General features: G+C 58.3%; 1 protein-coding gene across 3 annotated transcripts; it reads right to left on the bottom strand.

The window, feature by feature from the left end:
* Nucleotides 1-372: 372 nt before the first annotated feature.
* On the bottom strand, nt 373-21,417 carry MTSS2 (MTSS I-BAR domain containing 2). 3 transcript variants are annotated; one of them, XM_070612313.1, is made up of 14 exons: nt 21,209-21,417; nt 16,341-16,402; nt 16,181-16,254; nt 15,243-15,327; nt 15,050-15,141; nt 14,891-14,965; nt 13,480-13,637; nt 12,958-13,065; nt 11,879-11,976; nt 9,893-10,019; nt 4,394-4,468; nt 3,906-4,082; nt 3,562-3,727; nt 373-3,480 (listed from the first exon to the last, which is right to left on the bottom strand). In XM_070612313.1, exons 1-14 carry the CDS (start codon nt 21,275-21,277, stop codon nt 2,711-2,713), a joined length of 2,136 nt encoding a protein of 711 aa, XP_070468414.1. In that variant the 5' UTR covers nt 21,278-21,417; the 3' UTR covers nt 373-2,710. The 3 variants fall into 3 exon arrangements, with proteins under 3 accessions (XP_070468414.1, XP_070468413.1, XP_070468415.1); XM_070612312.1 differs by having other exon boundaries at nt 9,893-10,115; nt 21,209-21,416; XM_070612314.1 differs by lacking the exons at nt 16,181-16,254; nt 16,341-16,402; nt 21,209-21,417 and adding an exon at nt 14,335-14,474 and having other exon boundaries at nt 9,893-10,115.
* Nucleotides 21,418-22,736: the final 1,319 nt, after the last annotated feature.

Genomic DNA, 22,736 nt, shown 5'->3' with positions numbered 1-22,736 from the left:
GGGAGTCCAGGAGGTGGGAGGTCGGGGCAGCCCTGGGGCCTGAGTCTGAAGATTGGGGTTTGGAATGGACCTGGAATGGTAGGTATTTGAGGAATTGTGTTCTTCCAGTCCTGCCCTAGCACATCAGGCCTCAGAAGCCTGATCCTGGGCAGTGCCTCCCCCCATCTGGCTGCCCGAAGACAGCCCCCAGCAGGGACAGAGCTGAGGCATTCAAAACTTAGGTCCTGGCACAAGACCTGGCCACTCCTGGCCCTGCCACACGGCGCCCTGGGCTGCCTGGCCAGGGTTTCGGGATGAGAAAGGGCTGGGGCGCAGGCAGGGTGCTGCGGGGGCAGGTGAGCAGCAGCCGAGGAAGGGAGGCGGAGGCGGGGGTGTTAATTACAGTACGACTTTATTAATACTGGAATCTTCACAGTGAATTTGTTACTTGAGCAGTGACTATTTAAATCAAGGGGGGGGGGTGGAGGGGGTGGGGAGGAGAGGATAATTTATCCAAAAACCGACAGAAAGAAAAGAAACAAAATGGTTCAGATGGGATGGGGGGGCGGCAGGTGGAGGGAAGATGGGTGAGTAGGAACCAGGAGGGGAGGCCGGGGGTGGGGAAATAAATTAAAAAAAGGAACAAGTTAACAACAGCACCAGAAAAGTTACTTCAGTCAAAAGACGCTTTTGAAAAGAATATTTCTCTGTACAAAATGAAAAATAAAGCGAACGTAAAGAAGTCCCCCAAACCAAAGTTTGCGACGCGGGATGGTTGGCTCGGATCCCGAGGGGGTGGGCCTACGAGGTGGTCACTAAATGGACGAAGGTGATCAAGGGGATGGAGGAGTTATGTACAGCCCTAGGGTGGCTTGGAGGGGAGGGGGGACGGCGGAGCACGGGAGGGGTGCTGGCCTTTCCCCCAGGAGGCAAGCTCTTCCTCACAGGGACTTGAGGACCCATCCCCACCCCCACCCACTGCCCCTTACCCTGCTCACATCACACAACCTGCATCTTACATCAGCCCACCTGGGCAAACCCTGACGCAGCCCTGGGGGGAAGGGGCTGTGTAAGCCCCACCCCAAGGCTTCCCAAACTGGCCACCTGCTCTCCCAGCCCCTTCAGGCCCTCCCTCGCCCGGGCCACCTCCAGGTACCCAAACCTGGGCTCTGGGGTTGGCCGGAGCGCTCAGCAAGGCCCTTCTCAGACCTAGCAACTTACAGGTACCATTCTCCATCGCCCTCGGGGAGCCGGGGGCGGCTCCATCCACTTAGGGGCACCCTTGGTTCCCCAGACCCTCCTGGCCATGCTGCCTGGATCCCAGCTCCTGGCACAAAAACTAGCAGGGGCTCCAGCTTGGTGCTGGGAGACTCAGCCCCAACTGCTTCCCGTCCAGACTAGGAAATGCCTGCTCTCCGGAGCCCTGCGGGACCACAGGAAGCCCTGCGCACCTGCTTTCACCTGCTTAGAGGGGGCGCGGGACATGGTACATGGAGGGGGAGGGCACCCCGCCCCACCCCCAGCACAAGGCCGGGACTGCGGGGTGACCATCCTGGGAGGGCATCTCCTCTGGCAACAGAGAGTCAAAGCCAGTCTCCCTGGACTTGCCCCCAAGCCGGCGGCCCTGGCTCAGACCGCAGCCAGGCTGCAGGCCCTGGCCCTCACCAGCCTTAATTTGGCAATGTTCCAGATGCTGGGGAGAAGAACAGCTGCCCCCGGCTTCGGCGGAGCCAATTCGGCCCTCCTCCTCCCGCCATGGCCCACCAGGCCACTGTGGAGCCCTCTGTCCCTCAGGCACTCTCGGACACACCCTGTATTGTCCACCCTGTCCCCATACACAGTCCTTGTCCAGTCAGCTCCATTTTATTATATTCATAAAATAACCCCCCACACCCTCTACAGCTCCGGCCCCCACCCCCAAAGGGGACTGAAACTGTGACCAAAGTGCCCCCAGAGTTAAGTCCTGACGTGCCCAGATGAGGACCGGACACCTGAAAGCAGCTCCCGGACCTCTGGACTCCTGCCCTGCCCCCCAACCCAGCCCCACCGCAGGGGAAGGGGAGGCTGCCTCGGGATCCCCAGCCTCCTCCACGCAGGTCCCCTTCCCCCACGGCAGCTCACCTCCCTCCCCCTGCCCTCCCAATCACCAGCCACTCTGCCCAGCTTTCCGGTCACATCTGATACGTTAGCCAGTTGGGCACCCTGGCCCCTCCATGGCCACCCTGCCTCTCTGACGGGGAGAGAAGGAGAGAAGGGGGAGGGACGGGGGGCTCAGTCAGGGGCGGAGGGCGCCAGATTCCAAAAAGCCCGAGGCACGCTGACCTGACCGGGGCCAGGTGGCCAGGCTAGTTGAGCTGTGGCACTGGCCGGAATGGCCCAAGGCTGGCCGGCCCCTTGTCGTGGACTAGGAGCATAGCCCTGGGCCTGAGATGTGGCAAAGGCAGGGCCAGCAGGAGGAAGGTGGGACAGAGGAGGCCAGGAGAGTATCAAACAGGCTCCAGATCCAGTTCAGGCCCCCAGGCTCCGCCTGGCGAGCGTGAGAGAGAAGTCACTTCCTGTCCAGCCACGGAGATCCAAGCTGGGTGTCTCTTTCCGTAAAGTGGCTTTGCCTCATGTGACTTTAAAAGAAAGCAAGCTTGCCCAGCTCTGCTCTCTCCTGGCTGTGCCTTTGCTCTGAGCCGCCGCTGCCCACTGGCCTGGCGGGAGGCCAGAGGGTGGGAGGGTGGCGCCATCACAAGATGCGGGGCGCCGACCTGTCGTTGGTGACCGTCCTGCGGAGGCGCACCCCGCGTCGGATGGCCACCAGCATGTCTTCAGCTGGGGGGTCGCTGGTGGCAGCCGGGGGCGGGGTGGGCGTTTCCTCTGCGGGGGTGGTCGACAGGGCTGTGGGAAAGGGGAACTGGCCCTCGCCCAGGGCGTGGGCGCCTGCCACCAGCTCCCCGAGCTTCTCTACCAGGCTGTGCCGGTTGGCGGCCAGCTGCTGCTGCTGCTCATCGTCCTCCTCGCCCCCAGGCCCGGGGTAGCCAGCGGCCTCGGGGGACGCGCTGCCCCAGGCTGTGTTGGGCAGGCTGAGCCTCTTCGGGGAGGCCTTGGCCAGGTCCGGCACCAGCGGCGAGGCGGCCTCGTCGGTGTAGAAGACGCACTCCTCGCTGCCCGCCCGCGTGGGCCCTGCGTAACCGGGGGAGTCGGGCACGGTGGGCGTCTTCACTGGGACAATGGGTGGCCGGATGGGGATGGGGCCAGCACTGGAGAGGGCACGGCGCACGGTGGGCTTGGTGGAGGGCGTGCGGCGTATGGTGGCCACGCCGGGAGGTGCACCCGAGGCGGTGGGCAGCCCCGCGGTGGGTAGCCCGGCGGTGGAGGCCGGGCGCTTGGTCTGGATCAGGCGGCGGTAGTTCTGGGCAATGTTGCTGTTGCGAGGGATGGTGGACGACTTGTCGAACTCGGGCGGGCCCTCGCCGTCTGCATCCCCGTTCACCGAGTAGCAGTCGTAGTCGGAGCCTGCCGGGCACGGGAGGCAGTGGGCCTGGGGCCTGGGGGCTGTGAAGGCCCAGTAACCGACCCCCAGCCCCCGGCGCCTACCTTGGGAGGGGATGGTGTCCTCGGAGCACGAGGGCGTGGTGGTCTGCGTGCTGTAGCCGCTCGAGTACTGCAGCGAGTCCCGGCTGCTCTTCTGGTGCTCCAGGCTCAGGCCGCGGGTCAGCACCATGGCCAGGTCACTGGCCGCAGGGGACACCTCCTCACCATGCTGGGGGTGGTAAGACTGCAGGCTGAAGCCTCGCTCCCTGCTTCCCCCCTCAGCCCGGACTCCAGGCAGCCCCCACCAGGTGCTCGGAGCTGGTCCTGAGACAACTCACTGGGCTCCGGCCCTGACCTGGGAGTGAAGGTGGGGCCCTGGCTGGGGTACCCGGGGAGCTGGCGCCTACCTTGGCTGCAATAGTGGCAGGGGACATGCGGGGTCGTGGTGCTTCCTCTCCACTGGGGCCCAGGGCACCCCCGCTGGCCGGGCTGGGCTCTGTGTCTCGGAGGAGCTCCACTCGGTCCTTCCTCCGCTGCAGGGTGGTGCCTGCGGGCTGCTCGTGGGGGCCGGCCTTGGACCAGTCCTGCAGGGAACGGAGGCGGGTGAGGGGGACCCTTGGTCCTACTGCCCATGGCCAAAGGGGCCCCTAAATAGTTGAGGTTCAGGGTTTCCAGGCCCATGTGAGCCTCAGGCTCACAATCATGGCCAAGGGCAGAGCACGGAGATGCTGCAACCTCTGGTCCCACTAAGCCCAGGGGCAGGAAGGGGTGTCCCAGGGGAGTGGCTGCAGGTGGTGCCCAGGCAGCTTTTTTTGCGAGAACAGGCACTCTGTGCACACCCCTCTGGTCAGACCCGGGCCCTCCCTGCATCCCGCAGTGGGTGGGGAGCACTGACCGAGGTCGGGGAGCTGCACTCGCTAACAGACTGGCAGGTTTCTGAGGCCTCGGAGGACGCAGAGCTGGAGGACTTCTGCATGCAGACGCCAGCAGGCGGGTGGACAGGCCGGGAGGCAGGGAGGAGAGAACAGACGTGGTCACAGCGCCAGCATGCAGCAAGGTGTTCGATTTAGCACCACACCCTGTATGCCCTCAGGGCCACGGCTGTGAGCATCTGCAGAAAACGCAGTGCCCAGAGCGCACACTACAGGCATGGACCTACCCCACGGCCCAGCCCAAGAACCACACATTTTGAGCATTAATTACTCGACTTGCTGCTGATGGCCTGGACTGGTGGGCAAGGGAAAGAGATACTAAGGGTGGCAGTTAGGTGTCTGGCTTGAGCAGCTGGGCTGATAGTGTCCCTGTTTTCTCAGGAGGTCAGCCGGGGGGAGGCATGAAGTCAGAGTCCATCCTGCACATGTTAAGCTGTATCTACACAGGGATGCAATGTAGGCAACTGTACTTATGAGTCTGGAGTTTAGGGAGAAGCCAGGGTTGGAGCCACAAACCTAGCAGCCATGGGACAGAATAAGGTCACCTAGGTAGGGAGAGTAGTTAGAGAAGAGGGTCCGGGACCTTGGGCGTGCCAACATTTAGGGGTTGGGAAGAAGACGGTCCAGCAAAGGAGAGTGACAGCAGGAGCAGATGACATCACAGAAATCAGAGGAAGAGCCTGATGTGCAAAGGAGGGAGGGTCAGCTGTGCTGATGCTGCTGGGGGCCATCAGATGAGGGCAGCGGGGCGTCCGTGGAGACCTCAAGAACTGTTTCATAGAATGGTGGGGATGGAGGCCCATTTAAGAATGGACTGAAGCGTGCATGAGAGACACTGCTTTGGGCAGTCACGGCGACTGGCACCCTGGGAGGTCCCCCCAACTCAAAACAACTATCAAGAATGGAGAAAACAGAAGCAAGGGCAGAGACAGGACCATGAGTCCTGGAGAGTATCTACAAAAATCTCGATAGTTTCTCTCTGAGGTTGGGAAGAAGATAAGGATGCCCGCTATCACCATTCCTATTCAGCACCGGAAGTCCTAGCAGTGCAACAAGGCAAGAAAAAGAAGTAAAAAGCAAAAGGATTGGAAAAGAAGAAATAAAGCGGTCATTATTTGTAAATGACATGATTACACATAGAGACTACTCAAAAGAATCTACAATTATCAGAATTAACAAGTGATTTTAACAAGGTTAGTGGAGGGAAGACAAATGTACAAAAAAATATTTCTAAATGTTAGCAGATAACACACAATTGAAAAAACCCTAAGAAGCCAATATAATTTCTGGCAGCATCAATAAACGTCAAATACCCAGGAAAAAAATTCCAATGATAGATGTACAAGATCTTTACATGAAAACTATAAAACATTACAGTCACGTGCTGCATAATGATGGTTTGGTCAACAACAGACTGCATAAAGGATGGTGGTTGCATAAGATTAGCACCACACAGCCTAGGTGTGTAGGAGGCTATACCATCTAGGTTTGTGTAAGTGCACTCTATGATGTTGGCACAATAACGACATTGCCTAATGATGCATTTCTCAGATCATATCCCTGTCGTTAAGTGATGCATGACTGTCCTGAGGGAAGGTAAAGCCTAAATAAATGGAGAGACATACAGAATCCCAGTCAAAATCCCAGGAGATTTTTTTTTTGGTGAAAATTGACAAGCTGATATTAAAATTTATAAGGAAATGCAAAGGGCCCCAAATAAGCAAGGTGATACTGAAGAATAACAAAGCTAGAGGACTTTCATTATCAGATATCAAGATTTCTTTTATAAAGTTATAATAATTAAGATGCTGTGGTATTGGTACAAGAACAGACAAATTGACCAGTGGGACAGAATACAAACTCCAGAAACAGCCATACATATACAGATACCTGAGTTACGACAAAGGCAACATGGTAGAGCAGAAGGGGAAGAAGACAGTCTTGTCAATAAATTGTCAGTTAGGCATCCATATGGAAAAAATGGCCCCTACCTCACACCACACACACACAATTGATTCTAGATGAGCTGCAGATCTAAGGGAAAAAGTAAAACAAAAAAGCCTTTAGCGGAAAACATCTTTGTGACCTTGGAGTACACAAAAATATCTCAGGACACAAAGAGCAGTAACAATTTTAGAAAATGGATAAATTGGACATATATTAAAATGAAGAACTTTAGGTCATTAAAAGACCCCATTAAGAGAGTACAAAGGGAGTGCACAGAATCAGAGAAGATACCAGAGGAAGGACTTATAACTATACTATATAGGAAGTTCTATGAATCAATAAAACAAGATAACCTAGCAGAAAAATGGGCAAAAAATTTGAACAGGTCCTTCACAAAAGAGGATATCCAAATGACCTTTAAAAGTATGAAAAGGTGTTCAACCTCATTCATCGTTAGGGAAATGCAAATTAAAAACACAGGGCACTACTACCATACACACACCAGAATGGCTAAAATGAAAAAGATGTAGAATACCAACGGCTGGTGAGGATGTGGGATAGCAATAAGCCACTGCTGTGCTATTCTTGCCAAAACTATGACCTCAAACTAATTATGGGAAGTCATCAGATAAACCCAAATCGAGAGCTATTCTACAAAATACCTGACTAGGACTCTGCAGAAGTATCAACGTCATGAAAGAGGAAGAGGGCCTGAAGAACTGGCAGACTGGAAAGTCGAACTAGTCACAGCTAACTGCAATGTAGGATCCTGCCCTGGGTCTTGGATTCCCGGACCAGAAAAAGGATATTAGTGAGAAAACTGGCAAAATTTGAAAAAAGTTCTAGATTAGTTAACAGCATTGTGCTCATGTTAACTTCTTGGTTTTGGAAATTGTTTGGTGGTTACATAGATGTTAACCTTAGGGTAGGCTGTGGGAGGGTAGGTGGGAACTCTATTCTTTTTGCAATTTTCCTCCAAGACTAAAATTATTAAACAAACAAACAAACAAAACCCCTCACTGGATAGGTTAAACAGCTATAAAATAGAGAAAAAGTAAATTGGAAGACAGACCTGAAGAAATTATCCAGAACGTAGGACAGAGAAACAAGGAGATGGAAAAGATGAGAGTGAAGAGACACAAAGAGAGAATGAGAAGGTCTGTCACACATTTAACTGGAATCCCAGTAGGAGAGAACAGAAAGAAAGTAGGAATAAAGAGAGGTGACTGAAAATTCCCACAACAAATGAAAGACACAAATACAAAGTTATAGGAATACAAACATCAAGTGAGGCTAAATAAAAACAAATCCATGACTAGACACATTGTAGCAAAACTAAAGAGAAGATCTGAAAAGTGGCCAGAGACAGAAGTCACATGCTCACAAAGGAGCAACAATGTAACTGATAGCAGACCTCTTCACCAACAATGGAAGCCAGAGCACAGTGGAAAAACATCTTCAAAGTAGGGAGACAGAATAACTGCCGCCTCAGAATTGTGTTCCGGGCAACATTAATTTTCAAGAAACGGGCAAAAATAATGCATATTTACATACAAACAAAAGCAAGTTTACTACTACAGATCTTTTCTAAAAGAACTTCTAAAGGATGTACTTTACTTCAGAAAGAAAGAAAGAAGAAAGATTTGAGATGCAAGAAAAAACGATGAACAAAGAAATGTGTGATCACAGGGCTAAGTCTAAAGAAATATTGTCTGTATAAAATAATGTTGAAATTAAGAAGAAAAGTGTCATTTTTAGGTGTTATAAAAAGGGAGAGAGTGACATATAATAGCTTATAAGTTGGAAGGGAGTGGGTAACTGAAGTCAAAATATATTAAAGTCCGTGAATTATTCAGGAGGAGAAGTTGTGACTTTGCTAAAGATGCATGGTAAAATTTCAACATAACCTGTAAAAGAAAAGAAATAGAGTATAACTTACAATCTGGTAGAGGGAAAATAATGGGAAAAATAAAAACCAAAGGAAAGGTAAGAGACAAAAAAAAGCACAGAAAAAGCAGAACAGATAGAAAGAAAAAAGTAAGACAAGTCTAAATATGTCAGTAATCATAATAAATATAATGGACTAAAAATGCCAATTAAGAGATAGAGATTGTCAGATTGAATAAGAAAAGAAAATCTAGGTATATGCTGTTTACAAGAGACTCATCTAAAATGTAAGGATACAGTGAATTTAAAAGCAAAGAGATAAAAGATGACAATATAAATATGAACAGAAATAAAGCTGAGGTAGCTGTAGTAATATCTAACAAAACAGACTTTAACTTAGAAAGCATCTAAGGAACAGAGGATCAACGACACCATGTTAGAAGATTCAATTTACTATAAAGATAGAGGAATACAGACATGTCAAGCGAGGTTAAAGAAAAACAAATCCTTAATAGACACACTGCAGCAAAACTAAAGAGAACATCTGAAAAGCGACCAGAGAGAGTAGTCAGATCACTCACAAAGGAGCAACAATGTGACTGATAGCAGAGCTCTTAACCAACAACGGAAGCCAGAACCCAGTGGAAAAATATCTTTTAAATTTGTATGCGCCTAATAAAACAGTCTCAAAAAATATAAAGGAAACATGGATAGAACTATATGGAAGAAATGAACAAATCTATGGTTTTTCAATTATTTATCGGTGGAGACGACAGGAGTGAGTGGGAAATGAGGTAGAAATGGTCGGGGTAGACAACTCTTTTGAGAAGCTCTGCTGTGAAGGAGACTAGGTGGCTGGAGGAGAACGTGGGGGCAAAGGAGGGCTTTTGAGATGGATGAGACTAGAGTATGTTTGGGTACTGATAAGAATGAGCCAGCAGAGGGATAGAGACTGGCAGCACAGTGGGGACACCCTTGGTTAAAAGAACAAGAGAGCATAGAATGCTGAGCTCAAATGGAGGCACTAGCCATGATGGGGAGGGACAGCAGACAGATACAAATGCAGGCAGGGTCACTCTTGATACCCTGAGGACAGACCTTGGGCATGTGGCCTGACCTCCTTTTGTCTTCTGCTGTGGTCTCTCTGTCCATCTCATTGAGGCTGCAGGATCTGAGCCTGCATCTGAGGCCAGTCTCTGGGTTCAGAGTGAGTGGCTCAAGTGTGGAGACAGGGGAGGATGTCTGCAGATCCTGGGTACCCTGGGGATGTGTCCTAGGGCCAGCCACTCCATCACTGTAAGCCTATGCAGGAGAGCTGAGGCGCCAGAGCTGGCAAGCTGCCCACTCCCAGCTCCTACGGCGGGATGAAGATAGGAGGCAAGGAATTGAGAAATGGGGAGGAAGTGGGGCCACAAAAGCCCCCTGCTGTGGCAGATGCTGGTGCTCCAACACCTTCCCCACCTCTCCTTAGCCTTGAAGCAGTGAGCTCACATTGGTCCCCAATGCAGTGGTCCTGGGGACCTCCAGGCCAGTCTCAACAGGTGTAGGTGGCCCCACATGTGGACAGCCTGAAGCTGGCATGAGGCTGCAGCACCCTACCCCAGGTGGTCCTGTGGACACTGGCTCACCTGGCTGGTGATGTCTGAAGGCATGGGTGAGGGTGGCTTGGAGTAGGTGGCATCCTGGGAGATGAAGCCAGAGTCGTGGGAGGAGACACTGGAGAGGCGGGCGGTGGTGGTGGCTGGCTGCGCCAGGCTGCGGTAGCGACAGGTGGAACTCGGTGAGTATGTTTGGGCACCCCCAGGCCATGGGGCTCCGCCACCCTTGGCACTGCTACTGCTGCTGGGGGCGCTGGGGGAGTAGAAGAGGCAGGCACAGCAGCCAGACAAGAAGACACAGGGGTGCGTATGGAAGGGAGGGTGACAGACGAGGGTAGGGGAGAGAGGAAGGGGCAAAGGAAGGAAAAGACAATGTCAGACTACAAGGTCCTGAGACCAGGGGCCACAGAGGAGCTGGGTTCTGGGATCTTGGGGGAGGGCGGGGCCTAGGCAGGGGACAGCATTGAAGAGCTGGTCCAGCGCCTACCCCTGGAGTGCCCCAGTGCTCCAGGGTATGCCCAGGGCGAAGCTGTCTCTCTGCCTCCTACTCTGCCATTAGGAACAGTAGACCTTAGGTTAACAATGGGGAAACTGAGTCACCAAGTGTCGAACAGTTTCACAGTTGGGCTAGAACCAGACACAAGTGTGGTCATTTCTAGACTGCCTTCGCAAAGTCTGATGTTTACCATCAAATCCTATTTGGTTGTTTATGTGTGCTGATGGTCTGTGTGGGTCCTGGACCCACCACCGCCCTCATCCCCTCCACCCTGAGGGTGTCCACCCTCCCTAGCTCAATCCTCCACACAACCATTTCACCCTTGGGCATGCTCCCGGCACTTAAGGTTGCCTTCCTCCTGAGTTTGACCCTGAGGCCCTTCAGCCCCCAGCCTTGGTCATGGGTGTCCCCTGCAATCAATTATCCCTCCTGTGATGGCCACCCACTTGGGGTCCGGCAGACCTGGGCCCTCCTCTCCCTGCAGGAGATGCTGATTGCTGTGCCCGGCTTTCCTCCCAGGCCCCATGCTCAGTACCCAGCAGAGGCTGTTCTGGGGAAGGGTGCCTGGCACAGAGGGTGCTCCCCACCAGTAACTCGCTCTGTGCTCACTGCTCTCCCCCTGAGGAGCCTTGAATCTTAACTGTCTCCTCCAAATCCTGCCCCGGGGACAGCCCTGGAAGCATCCCTGATCCGGAGACTGCCCGGTGATTGAAGGAGACCTCGGGGCCAGCCTGGGTTGGGGTTCGGGCCTGTGGCATCTGCCGGGCACCAGCTCTCAGGAACCAGCCACGCTGGAGGATCCCTTACCTTGTGGCCTCAGCATATGTTCCCAGAAGCCTCCATATTCTTCCCTGACCTAATTCTTTTTTTTTTTTTTGAGGAAGATTAGCCCTGAGCTAACATCTGCTGCCAATCTTCCTCTTTTTGCTGAGGAAGACTGGCCCTGAGCTAACGTCTGTGCCCATCTTCCTCTACTTTATATGTGGGATGCCTGCCACAGCATGGCTTGCCAAGCGGTGCCATGTCCGCACCCGGGATCCGAACCTGCAAACCCCAGGCCGCCGAAGCGGAACGTGCAAACTTAACTGCTGCACCACTGGGCCGGCCCCTCCGACCTAATTCTTACTATTCCCCCAGACTGTGCTGGGCCAGGCAGAGCCCAGTGGCTAAATGCTGGGACTCTGTGCCTCAGTTTCCCCTTCTGTGAAATGGAGACAACACCATACCTGATACGGTGGTGTTAGGATTCAGTGAAGAAAATGCACAAAGCATTTACTTATTGCTCCGTAAGTGGAGCTGCTCCTGCCCTCCTCTTCCTGCTAACACCTGTCTGGCACCAGCAGCAGCCTTGCGACCAGGGTCCATGTGTCGTCTACACTTGCAAATTCCTTGATGACGTAGACATTGTGGGATTCTGGGGCCCTGAAGCAATTCTTGATGTGGCTTTGGTAGGAGCTTCCCCATTCCCTCCTGGGGTACCCCTGGCCCTCCCAACCCCATCACCCTCCCTGCCCCCTGACCTGCACATGCTGGACTTCCGGGAGCTGGAGCTGCTGGGTGATGAGGGTGGGGTCTGGTATGACCAGCTGTAGTCAGAGCCCTTCAGGTCTTTGATCACCTGGATGGGACAGGGATGGGGTCACTGGAGGCAGCCCTGCTCTACAGAGAGCCTTATCACTTTCCTGGGGCCCCCACTCTCTTCTCTATTTAGAACCAGGCCCCAGCAGGAGGCCCCCAGGAGTCTGAAGGCCCCCCCAGCTTTTTCCAAATGCAAGCTCCTTACTCAGGCAGGTGGGAAGCAGGGCTGCCAGAGGGCTGGGGGTGCTGGGGGGAGATTCTGCCCTCTCTGATTCTCAGGGATGCTGCCTCCACCTGGGCCAGGCCCCCTCAGCTCACACACACTGAGTGGATTCTGAGCCCAGCCTGGGCCAGACAGGGGACATGGGAGAACCAAGCACTCCTGAGGATTCACTGTCACTGGCAGAGGAGCCAGGCAGAGTGACCATGGAGGACACCATGAGCTTCAAATTCCGGCTCTGCTGTGCCCCTTGGGCAAGTTCCTGGACCTCTCTGAGCCTCAGTTTTCTCCCGTGAAATGTAGGCAACTGTTCTTGTCTTAGAGGTGATTCAGTAAGATATGCTCAGCGGAGTGCTGGGCATACAGTGAGCTCCTAGTGAGAGCAATGCCAGGTAGGGCTGATGCTGGTGCAGTGGGAGCACAGTGATGGGGTGAGGTGGGCAGGGCGGCATGTGTGTGCAGGTGTGCCTGTGTCTAGCGGAGGTGACAGGTTCTGGGCATGGGTGGCGGCAGGCATTGCCAGGTCTGGCTTGCTCAAGTGGAGACTGGGGGCAGACGCAGGGCCAAGGCCCACGGATCTGGGACTCCACCCACCTGCTCTCAGGCTGAGGCCCCTGCTGGGTCCTGGGCACGCCACCCCTCACCTGGGCAGGTGCTCCTGGGTGCCCCACCGTGGGTGTTGAGACATGTCTGGTCCTCTGTCCCCAGCTACCTCCCCCAAATGCTGTCCCCTTCCTCCTCTACTGTCCCCAGTCAAGGGCAGGCCCTCCCCCGGTCCCCCATCCCCAAGGCTGGTCGCACCTGCTCGCTAGCGGGAGGCAGCTTGTGCGGCTCAGCGGTCAGCACCACCAGGTCGTCGATGATGCCCTGCAGGTGGGTGATCTCACCCAGCATGGTCAGCTCGCCGTTCTGGGGAAGCAGCCCGTCAGACCCACCGGCCCTCCCTGCTCGCCCAGCCTGGAGGGACAGGCCTCACCTGGCCTCTCTCTCTCATCCTCCCCACTAGCCCAGGCTGCTCGGGGTGACAGAGGCTGGCACGACCATCCATCTGGACCAAATACATGCATGAGCTATGAGACCTGTCTTTGGGCCAGGAGCATGTGGCTCTGAACGCACCCAGCCAGGGATCACTGAGAAGCGGCCTTCTTTGAAGGTCAAAGGGTCAATCCTGGGCCTGCCCCAACCTGCCAGGACCTCTGAGTTACCCAGAAGAACTCTTGCCCAGTGGCTCCCAAATCCTGATTCTTGGGATTTTGGGGGGACCTCTCAACTAGCCCAACTGTGGGGATGCTCAGAACGCCTCTCTGCCCCTGAGGGACCTACCACCACAGGCTGCAGGAAGGTGATGAAGGTGCAGAAGCGGCCGCGCTCCTCGATCAGGGCCCGGCGCACGGCCTGCTTCTCCGTCTCCTCCAGCAGCAAGTACATGTCGTTGACGTCCTGCAGGGCGCTGTCCAGCTGGGGCTGCAGGTCTCCTTTCCCTGGAGGGGTTGGGAGGAGAGGCCGCGCTGGGGACGCTGGCCTGGCTCGCTGCCTCCATGGCTCAGGGCCCATGGTGATGTCCCTGGTTGTGGGGCTGGGCACTGCCATGGGGGCCAGGGGACCAGGGAGGGTGGTCAGGACTGTGGGGCTTGTGGAGGGGCTGGTCCCAGAGCAGGCAGAAAGGAAAGACAGAAATGCACACAGGAAAGACACCAAAGCTGCAAAGCCACCCAGGACCTGGGGCAGCCCTTGGAGCAGCTGTGCTCAGGGGAGCCCAGTGGAGGCCTCCACAACAGCTGAGTCTTCCACCCCCAGGATACCCTCACTGTCCGTGGGACGGTGCCCCCTGGCCCCACAGGGCACAGGAAGGTGGGGTGGAGGCTCAGCTCTAGGCCAGGCCCCTGCAGGGTGCTGGGCTCAGGAGAGCTAGGGGCTGGGTCCTGGGGGCAGGGAAAGGAGGGTATCTCAGTGTGGGCCCCCACTCAGCTTAGGGGGAGATGCACAAGGACAGCAACAGTGACACAAAGAAGCAGCGAGAGACAGAGAGAGGTGAGAGGATGATGTAGAGGAGATGGTGAAACAGGAAGTGGGCAAGCGACAGGTATGGACTCTGGGCAGGCCTGGCTGGGGCAGGGCAGCCAGGGCCTGTGTCCCCCACCCCACCCGGTCCAACCCCTCTTGGCCTGGCAGACTGACCCAGCAGTGGCCCCCGACTCATCCCTGGCCAGGGGCCCTGGGGGCCCCAGGAGGACTGTGCCCCAGGCCCCTCCCTTGCTCGACGGACAGCCTTCCTCGCTCGTCCTTGGCCTGGAGAGGTTCCTTCCAAAGGCCCTGAGCTGGGGGAGACAGACAAATGCGACAAGGACGGGAGGAGCAGCTGGAGGGACGGACATTTGACTTACCAAGTAGCTCTACAGGAAGGATGTGGGAGGAGGAGAAGAGAAGAGACAGAGAAAGAAAGAATGTGTGAAAGACAGCCGGATGGACAGAGCCACTCCTGGGGGGGGGGGGGCGCGGGGGCCTGGGCCTGAGGGGTCTCCTGCTGCCTCCCTGAGAGGGTCCTGGGCCAGATCTGGGGTGCAGGGTGCTCCCTCCGTCCCACCCAACAGGTTGGAGGGTCCTGTGTCCAGAATAGGGCTCCTTTGGCCAGGAGGATGATGCCCTGGGGTGCCACATGGCGGGGAGGCTGGTGGAGGGGGATACGGAGTGGGGCCCGGGGGGGCTGTGCCTGATGGGCCGCTCTGGGCTCTACCTTTGCGCGCTTTCTTCTGCAGCTTCAGCGTGTCTGAAGACTTCTTTTTGATCTCATGCCGGGCTCGTTTGTACTCTGCGCAGAGGGGAGAGAGGAGCGCTGTGATGGGGGTCTCTGCGGAGTTGGGGCCGAAAGCCCCCGCCCCAGCTCCGGCCCCACCTTTCGCGTGGTCCTTGTCCAGTTGGTTGGCTGACTTCTTCCAGTCCTCGATGCGCTCCTGCAGCGGGTTGATGAGGCTCTCCAGCAGTGCGCTGTGGGCGGGGCACGCAGGTCAGGGCTACTAGGGTGGGGATGGGGTGGGGTTGTGTCTCCCTGCGTCCCCTGCGCCCGCCCACCCGCGGCGCCCACTCACTTGGTGAACTGGCGCAGCTTGGTCTCGATGCTGCGGTGGCGCATGCACATGCGCGTGAGCGCCGAGCCGATGTCCCGCGTGGCCCCTGGCGAGGCAAGCGCGCGGGGTGGGAAGGAGCCCGCCCGGGCCTCTGCAGTCCCGGCCTGTGGCCACCAGGGGGCGCGCCGGCCCGCGAAGACCCCGCAGCCCGCGCCCGCCCACCGCATTCCGCAAGCCGGCGGGCCGCTGCGGGGATTTGATCCTGCCTCAATATTTACCCAGGCCCTAGTCCGCATGGGGCCAGGCCCTGCCCACCCCGGCCATGCCTGCCTCCTGGAGCTGCGGATGTTCTCGTTGTCAGACCAGGAGCCTCCCTTCGCCCCAGCTGGCAGAGGCCAGCATGAAGGACCATGCAAAGAGTCAGCCAAAATTCCCTCCCGCCCACAGGGAACCACCTCCAGCTGCACACAGATGCAGGCACCAAGGTGTGAGCACCTGTCCATTGCCTTGGTTCTCACCACCCGAAGGAACAGGGGCCCCGGCTCCTGCGACTCGGACCAGAAGGCAGAGGAGACACCCAGGCAAACAGGGAACCTCCCCTGTCTCCGGGGGTTCTCAGAAGGGCAATGGGATGGATGAGAAGCCATAACCAGACTTACTGTACAGAAGGGTACAACTGTACACTGTACAACTGTGCCTGCGGGGTCAAGTGAGCCACCCACAGCAATAATGGAAGCCCCCTGTAGTAATCCCTGTCACTGCTCACCCACTCCTGCTTGCATGCCTCTAATGATGAAGGCCTCACTCGCTCCATAACCAGCCCCTGCCATTATAGAGCAGAACTCAAGGTCCTGACTCTGGGCCTGGTGTCCTCTACCTGGCTCACACTCCACTCAGCCTTTCCAGCCTGCAAGCCCAACCTGGGGCATCCCCAACCTCCAGCCACGCCCCCTCCCCACCTCGAGTGTTGGTGGCCATGTCTGCCACTTTCTGGAAGGCATCCAAGAAGGCCACAGCAGCCAGCACAGTGGTCCTGGGGAGATGGACAGTGGGATGGTCTGTGGGTGAGCTGTCCTCTGTCCCGCCCCTCCCCAGCTGGGGCACCCTCAGCAGCCTCACCTCAGCTGGGAATGCAGCTTTGTGGCCTTGGAGTTGAAGTCCTCCCAGATGGGGTAGGAGCTCTGCCGAGGAGACGGGAGAGGAAGTGAGACTCCTTGGGGGCTGCTGGGCTCCACCTGTGCTGGGCTCCCCACATGCCTCCAATCAGATTCTGGGCAGTTTCTGAGAGAGCGGCTCTGTCCCCACAGAGAGGGAGGCTCCTGGGCCCTCTGGGAGAACAGAGGACCAAGGACAGAGCCATCGGGCACGAGGAGGGCCTGGCTCTAGGAACAGGTGCCTTTGCTCATCCCTCTCTCCCTGACAGTCAGGAGGTCTGTCCTACTGTCTACAGTGGCAACCATCTTGGCCCTCAGGGGACATGGAAACAATAAATGGCAGGTCCTGTCTCCTCGGGGCTCCCCAGAGGCCTGGCAGGGGATCTGGGCTGAGCTGTAGGAGGGGCACCATGTCCCCCTGGACACAGCCTGGGATGGTCCACATGGCACGGGCGCAGAGGTACAGTGTGCAGTGACAGGGCTCAAGGCATGCCAGGTCTAAACTGGGGCCTCTGGGGGCCCATACCCTGTGCCCCGGAAGCTGCTGCCAGCCCAGCCAGCTATCCATCCCAGGCCAGCAGCAGTGGCTCCCAGGCCTGGGGAGGCTGTGGCTGCTGCAGGGCCTGGCCAGCCTGCCCGGGACAGCCAGGCCCTGGGCTGAATGGAGCCTTGTGTGGCCAACAGAGCTACCTTTCTCCACCCCCGGCTCCCCTCCCCTCCTGGGGACACACTGTGGCCTTTATCCCAGCCTGGCCCAAAGCTATGAGTTGGGAGGGGGTTTCCCAGTAGGGAGGCTGGGCTCCTGGCGACCAAGTTGTCCAGTCTGATCAAGGGGCTTTTCTGGCTAATGCGCCCTCCTGCAGCTGCTGGGTCCTGGAGGAACCTCAGCCCTGGTCCAAGGGCCCTGTGCAGGGCTCCGTCCTCAAAGGGGAGCCCTGAGCCAGCAAAGCCCCAGCCCCAAGGGGCTTCCGACCCTCCCTTCCAGGTGGGATGGGGCACTGGGGGCTGGCGCTTTTCCTGAGGAAAGGGGGAAGCAGAGACCCCAGCAGCCCCCAGGGCCTCATAGGGAGGCTCTGCCTGGCCGGAACCCCGGAGCAGGTTCTAGCTGGCCTCTCCAGCTGAGGACGGCCTGCAGGGGTGGAAAGGAGACAGGACAGCTTCAGCAAGCCTTAGAAAGTCCCTCCATTCCCGGCGCAGCCCAACCAGGGTCCAGGGAAAGTAAATATTTGAGTTCACACAGGCTGGGGCGGGAGGGGGAGGCTGTGGGTGGGCTGTCTCCTCACGGGCACAGCTCAGGGGTAAAGGGAACTGGGATGTGGTCCCTGGCAGTCCTGAGGAGCTAATCCACATCTCAGCATGCCCAGGAGCCTTCTGAAAGGTGGCAGCCTCCTGCCACCTTGACCCTTCAGCCCCAAAGCCTTGCCAAGACCTCTAGGGAGGAGAGATGATGCTGGGGGTGCAGGGTCCAGAGGTGGCTCTTCTGGCCCCCAGGAAGCCTTCTCAGCGCCTTCAGCAGCCTCTGGGCAGTCTGAGAGAGCAAGGGACTAGGAGAAGCTGGAGAGAGACAGGTCCCTACTCCACTGAAGTCCCTGGGCTGAGCCCATTCCCTCAGCTTCCACCCAGATGAACCTATTCCATCCCAGGCCTTCACAGCCTTGATCTCCCAGTGGGGAGAGGACAAGATGAGGCGGGGGGAGGCCAGGCCCAGTTCCTCCTCAGCAGATGGCCGAGCACCTCAGTCTCTAAGGACTGGGGACTCCACTCCCCACCAATAATTCATAAAGGACCCCAGAAACAGGAGGTTGAGGGGCTGGGACAGCCAGGGCCCAGAGAGCATCCTCAGTCTTCACCTGGGCCTGCACTCTCCCTGCGGCCATGCCCTGGCTGGCAGGCTCTAAGACTCCGGTTTATCATCACTAATAACAGTAATTGGTACTGCTGACCAAATGCTGCAGTGGGCCAGGCCCTGAGCTAAGCCCTTCCATTGTGTGATCATATGGAATCCTTCCAAAGGCTCCTCAAAGGAACACAATTATCACCCCCATTCTACAGATGAGGAAACCGAGGCTCAGACTTGCCCAAGGCCACTGAGTGGCAGGGCCAGGATCTGATCCCATGTCTGATGGTCACTCCACATCAGGGCAGAGGGCTGAGTACCTGGGCATCAAGGGTGAGGAGGTGGCAGGGACAGGAGAAACACCAAGCACCGCCCCCTGCTTGTCACTAGAAGTGCCCAAGAGGATGGGATGACACCGATAAGGAGGCTGCTGAGGCTCCAGGCCCTTGGAGACTGTCTATGTCCAGGTGGTGGTCGTGGTTCAGAAGTGGGCTGTGCAGGGAGTGACCCAGGCTGCGATCCGAGAGAGAGGGCTTGCCGGTGACCCTGGGCCAGGGCCCCTCTCTGAGCCTCAGTTTCCTCACCAGTCAGATGAGGATGGGAACGGCACCTGTGTCCTCGGTCAGCGTGGAGACTTGAGGAGACACTGCAGAGGACGCCCTCGGCACTGTGCCTGGCCCGGAGTGAGTGCCCAGTCAGTGCTGCACCTCTGCCTGGAGCCCTCCCGCCCGGCAGGGCCTACGTGTCTGGGTGATCCTCCCTACTCCAGAGAGGATCGGCAAAGATGATGACCCCATTTTCCGGATGGAGGCCTCATTCATTCCGCTGAAGGTGCAGTCCGGTCTGCTGGGGGCCTGTGGCAGAGCGCCGGGTGCTGTGCCCAGTCCTGTCATCTTGGGCAAGTCCCCGCTCCTCTCTGGGCTCCAGTGGGCAACTAAGCTGAGTTAAACGAGGCACAGAAGGCAGGGAAAGCTCCTGAGGGCTCCCCTCCCCATCCCTGAGCTGGTATCCTCCTCTAGGCCCTCCAGGCTCCAGGGCAGCCCAGGGAGCCCTCCCTGCCCTAGTGGGCTACCCAGAGGCCAGGGGCTGGGCCTCCCAGATGGTCAGAGTGGGCTATTGTGGGGCCTGTGGAAGCCCTGGGGGACAAGTTCAGCCTCCTCGACGTGGCCACCTTCCTCTGTGGAAGCCCCCCTGCTTCTGTGGCTCAGGCCATTGAGGGAAACAGCCAGGGGCTGGCCCCAAATCCAGGTGTTTGGCCTCCAGGTGGCCCAGTCCGCTGCTCTGTCCCTGGCCTGAACACATGCCTGTGTCATAGGTACTTGGCATCACCCCAGGTGAAACCTCTCCCATTTTGCCCACACATAGCAGAAAATCCTGCCTGAATCTCTTGCTACACTCTGGATCTCTTTCCTTCTGTCTCATCCCAAAGTTCCTTGCAAATTGCCCGGAGAGGCAGGGAGGCGGTCCTGCCCCTCTTCTCCGAGCGGAGCAAAAGCTGCTGCTCTCTGCAGTGTTTGCGGAGAGAGGCTGCCAGCGGGAGGAGGGTGTGGGAAGGTCCCACCCTCTGCCAGCCCTGGGAGTGCCTGGGGGAGGGAGGTAGGGGGTGCCTGGTCCTAGGAAGGGATCCTGGTGGCAGGGCTGTGATGTCCACAGGGCAGGAGGGGCTGCTGAGGGCAGAGAGAAGCCAGGACTTCGGAGGGCTGGCAGAAGGGGCCCGGTGGTGTTGCAAGGGATGGCGGTCTCAGGGGAGGATCCTGTATGGGGGGGTGGTGGTGGGGGGCACCTCCATGCTGCTAACACTGCAGTCCCAGGTGAGGGTGGCTTCAGGCCTCTTCTAGGGGCAGGGATGTGGCCCCTGGGGCTGTTCCCCTGGCAGCATTGGGAGCCACCCAAAGGGCCTGCCCGACACTCTGGGGCGGGTTGCAGCATGGTGTGTGGTGTTTCCTCCCGGGCCTGCGATGTCACCGTGGGATTCTGTGTTGTGTACTTGGGAGTGTGCGACAGGCCATGAAGATGGGGGCCCACAGTCCTGCCCCAGAGGAGAGGGTATGGTCGCTGGTTCTTGGCCCCCACCCTGAGCTGGAGCTGGATCTCCTCTCTGCCTAGTCAGCCTGGGCCAGCCCTGACAAACCCTGGCCTCTTTGGGGCAGAGGTCCCCTAGCTCCCTAGATCAACAGTGAGTGGTGAGGTCAGGGACAGCATCCAACAGTCTCCTTAATGACCTTGAGCCATTCCCAGGCCTCAGTTTCCCCACCTGGTGGGCAGGGAATTGGTGGCCTGCTCCAGCCTGACCTTGGCAATCACAGCGATTGTAGGAGTGCCAGGGTAGGGAAGGCCCTCCCTTGGGGTTGCTCCACCAATCCCAACCTTCTCCTGTCCTCCTCCCAAGGTGAGGACAGAGGCCTTGGGATGCAGGGAGACTCGGCCTGGAGACCTTGGAGGCCTGGAGCTTCCTGGGGCTTGCTGCCACGACAAGGGGACAAGGGAAGTGGGGGGTGGCAGTCGCGGCGGCCTGGCGGGGAAGGAGTTAACGGTTCTCTGCTTCATTATTTCCCCGGCATTGGTGGTGACAGCATTGTCTGGACTCAGGGGCGTCGGGGGCGGGGGGCACGGCGGTAGAAGGGGGCAGAGGCCGGAGACCCCAGACCTGTTAAAGGGCTGTAGTCGCCCCCAGAGCCAAACCCCATTCACGGTTTTGGGGTCCGGGGCGCAAGGGAGCCCGTGTGTGTCCAGGCTCGCGTCCGGACCCCACGGGTGCGCACAGACTCCGGACACCGCACGGATGCCCCGACACACGAGCACCCACATCCCCCCAGACAGGCACCCGAGACCTGGCTGCACAGCAGACGCAGGCCGGACACGGACACACTCAGACAAGGACACACAGACACCGCGGCGCACGGACACAGCAGGGCACCGCTGCCCGCCGCCGCGCGTCCCCAGAGGGGACCCGCACCCGCGCGCCCGGCAGCGCCGGCCCCGCCGCGCCCCGTTACCTTCATGTCGTTGACGATGGCCTGGAAGAGCCCGCCCAGGGCGCCGCACTCCTTCTCCGCCGTCTCCATGCTCGGGCCGGGCGGCGGCGGGGCGCAGGCAGGGCGCGGGAGCCGGGCCGCGCGGGCGCTCGCTCCGAGGCCGCCGGGCCTGCCGCCTCCGGGCCGCGCTCAGGGGCCGTCCGCGCCGCGCTCCGGGGACGCGGGCCGCCGCGGGGCGGCGCGGGCCATGTCGCGGCGGGGTTGGCGGGCGGCGCGGGGGGCGCGGCGCGGGCGGCCGGCGGCGCAGCCTGGGCGCGGGGACTGAGCGGCGGCGGTAATCCGAGCCGCCGAGCCTCGGCGTCACGTGGGCGCGGCGGAGGGAGGGGGGAGCGGCGAGGGGGGAGGGCGCGGTGGGAGGGGGCTGTGGGAAAGGCCGAGCGGGCGCAGGCCCATTCACGGCCAGGAAGCCGGGCTTTGAAATCCGAGCCGGGCGCTGCCAGACTGGTCGGGCGAGCGGGGCCCCGCGGGCGCGGGCGCCACCGCGGGTCGGGGGCGGCGCCCGCCCGGCTCCCCGTGGGAGTGGGGCCGGTGGTTGGGTGCCCGCGCCCGGGAAGGAGCTCAACTCCGCCTTCCAGCCTTTGGTCTCGGGCCCGGGGGGCTTCCCGCGCTTTCAGCAGACAGGCAGAGGGCTGGGGTCCTCCGGATGCATCCCGCGGGACGGACACACCACCCACAGCGGGGACGCACGGTGTCCTGGGGGCCGTCCTCCTTGGGACGTTTCATCCCAGGCACAGATGAGTTAGGACCCTTCTCCACAAGTTCTTTGGCTCCTTTTCCAAGCGATGCCGATGCCACTAGGATGAGGTGCCCAAGGCTAGGCTTTTGGGGGTGGCAGTGTCCTGGTCCTCAGGCAACCTCCTTCCTCGGAGTAGGCGCCCCGTGGGACCAGCATAACAGAGGTGGGTCGCTGTCTCCAATCCCTGATGCCTGGGTACACGTGTGTGGACACGCATGCGTGTTCACGTGGGACACGACGAGTACAGCCTGCAGTCCTGGAGACTCCAGGCAGGGAAACCCACCCTCTGTGCCAGGCTGGGGCTCTGGGGAAAAGCGCACACAAGCTCTTTCTCCCCCAACTCCAGGGGCCTCGAGAGCCACGTGGGAGCTCCTGAGGCCAGAAGAGGCTTCCCAAAGCCTGGGGTCAGGCGGACCCTGGCCTATGGTGCAGTGAGGTTAGGTTCATTTAGCCAGATCAAGGGGGGAGGTACATGGGAAGCCGCCTCCCTCCCTGCACTGGTGGTGGCCTTCCCTTCCCTCCCCAGGGATCTGCAATGTGCAATGCCCATTCACTCAGAAACTCCTGAGGCTCAGTTCATCCGTCCAATGGGGACATGTCCCATTGACCTTGGGGGAAATCAGGATGGAAAAGTCAAGATTAGGTGCCTGGGAAGGTAGAGTTCAAGGTTCCAGGCCAGGACAGTGTTTGGGGTTCTCCAGGAAGAGGGAGTGAGTCCTGGAGGTGAGAGCTGGAACCTCAGGGCCACGTCCC

Source organism: Equus przewalskii, chromosome 3 (genome assembly GCF_037783145.1).
Source record: "Equus przewalskii isolate Varuska chromosome 3, EquPr2, whole genome shotgun sequence".
NCBI classification, from domain to species: Eukaryota; Metazoa; Chordata; class Mammalia; order Perissodactyla; family Equidae; genus Equus; species Equus przewalskii.
This window is presented reverse-complemented; position numbering and strand designations above follow the sequence as displayed.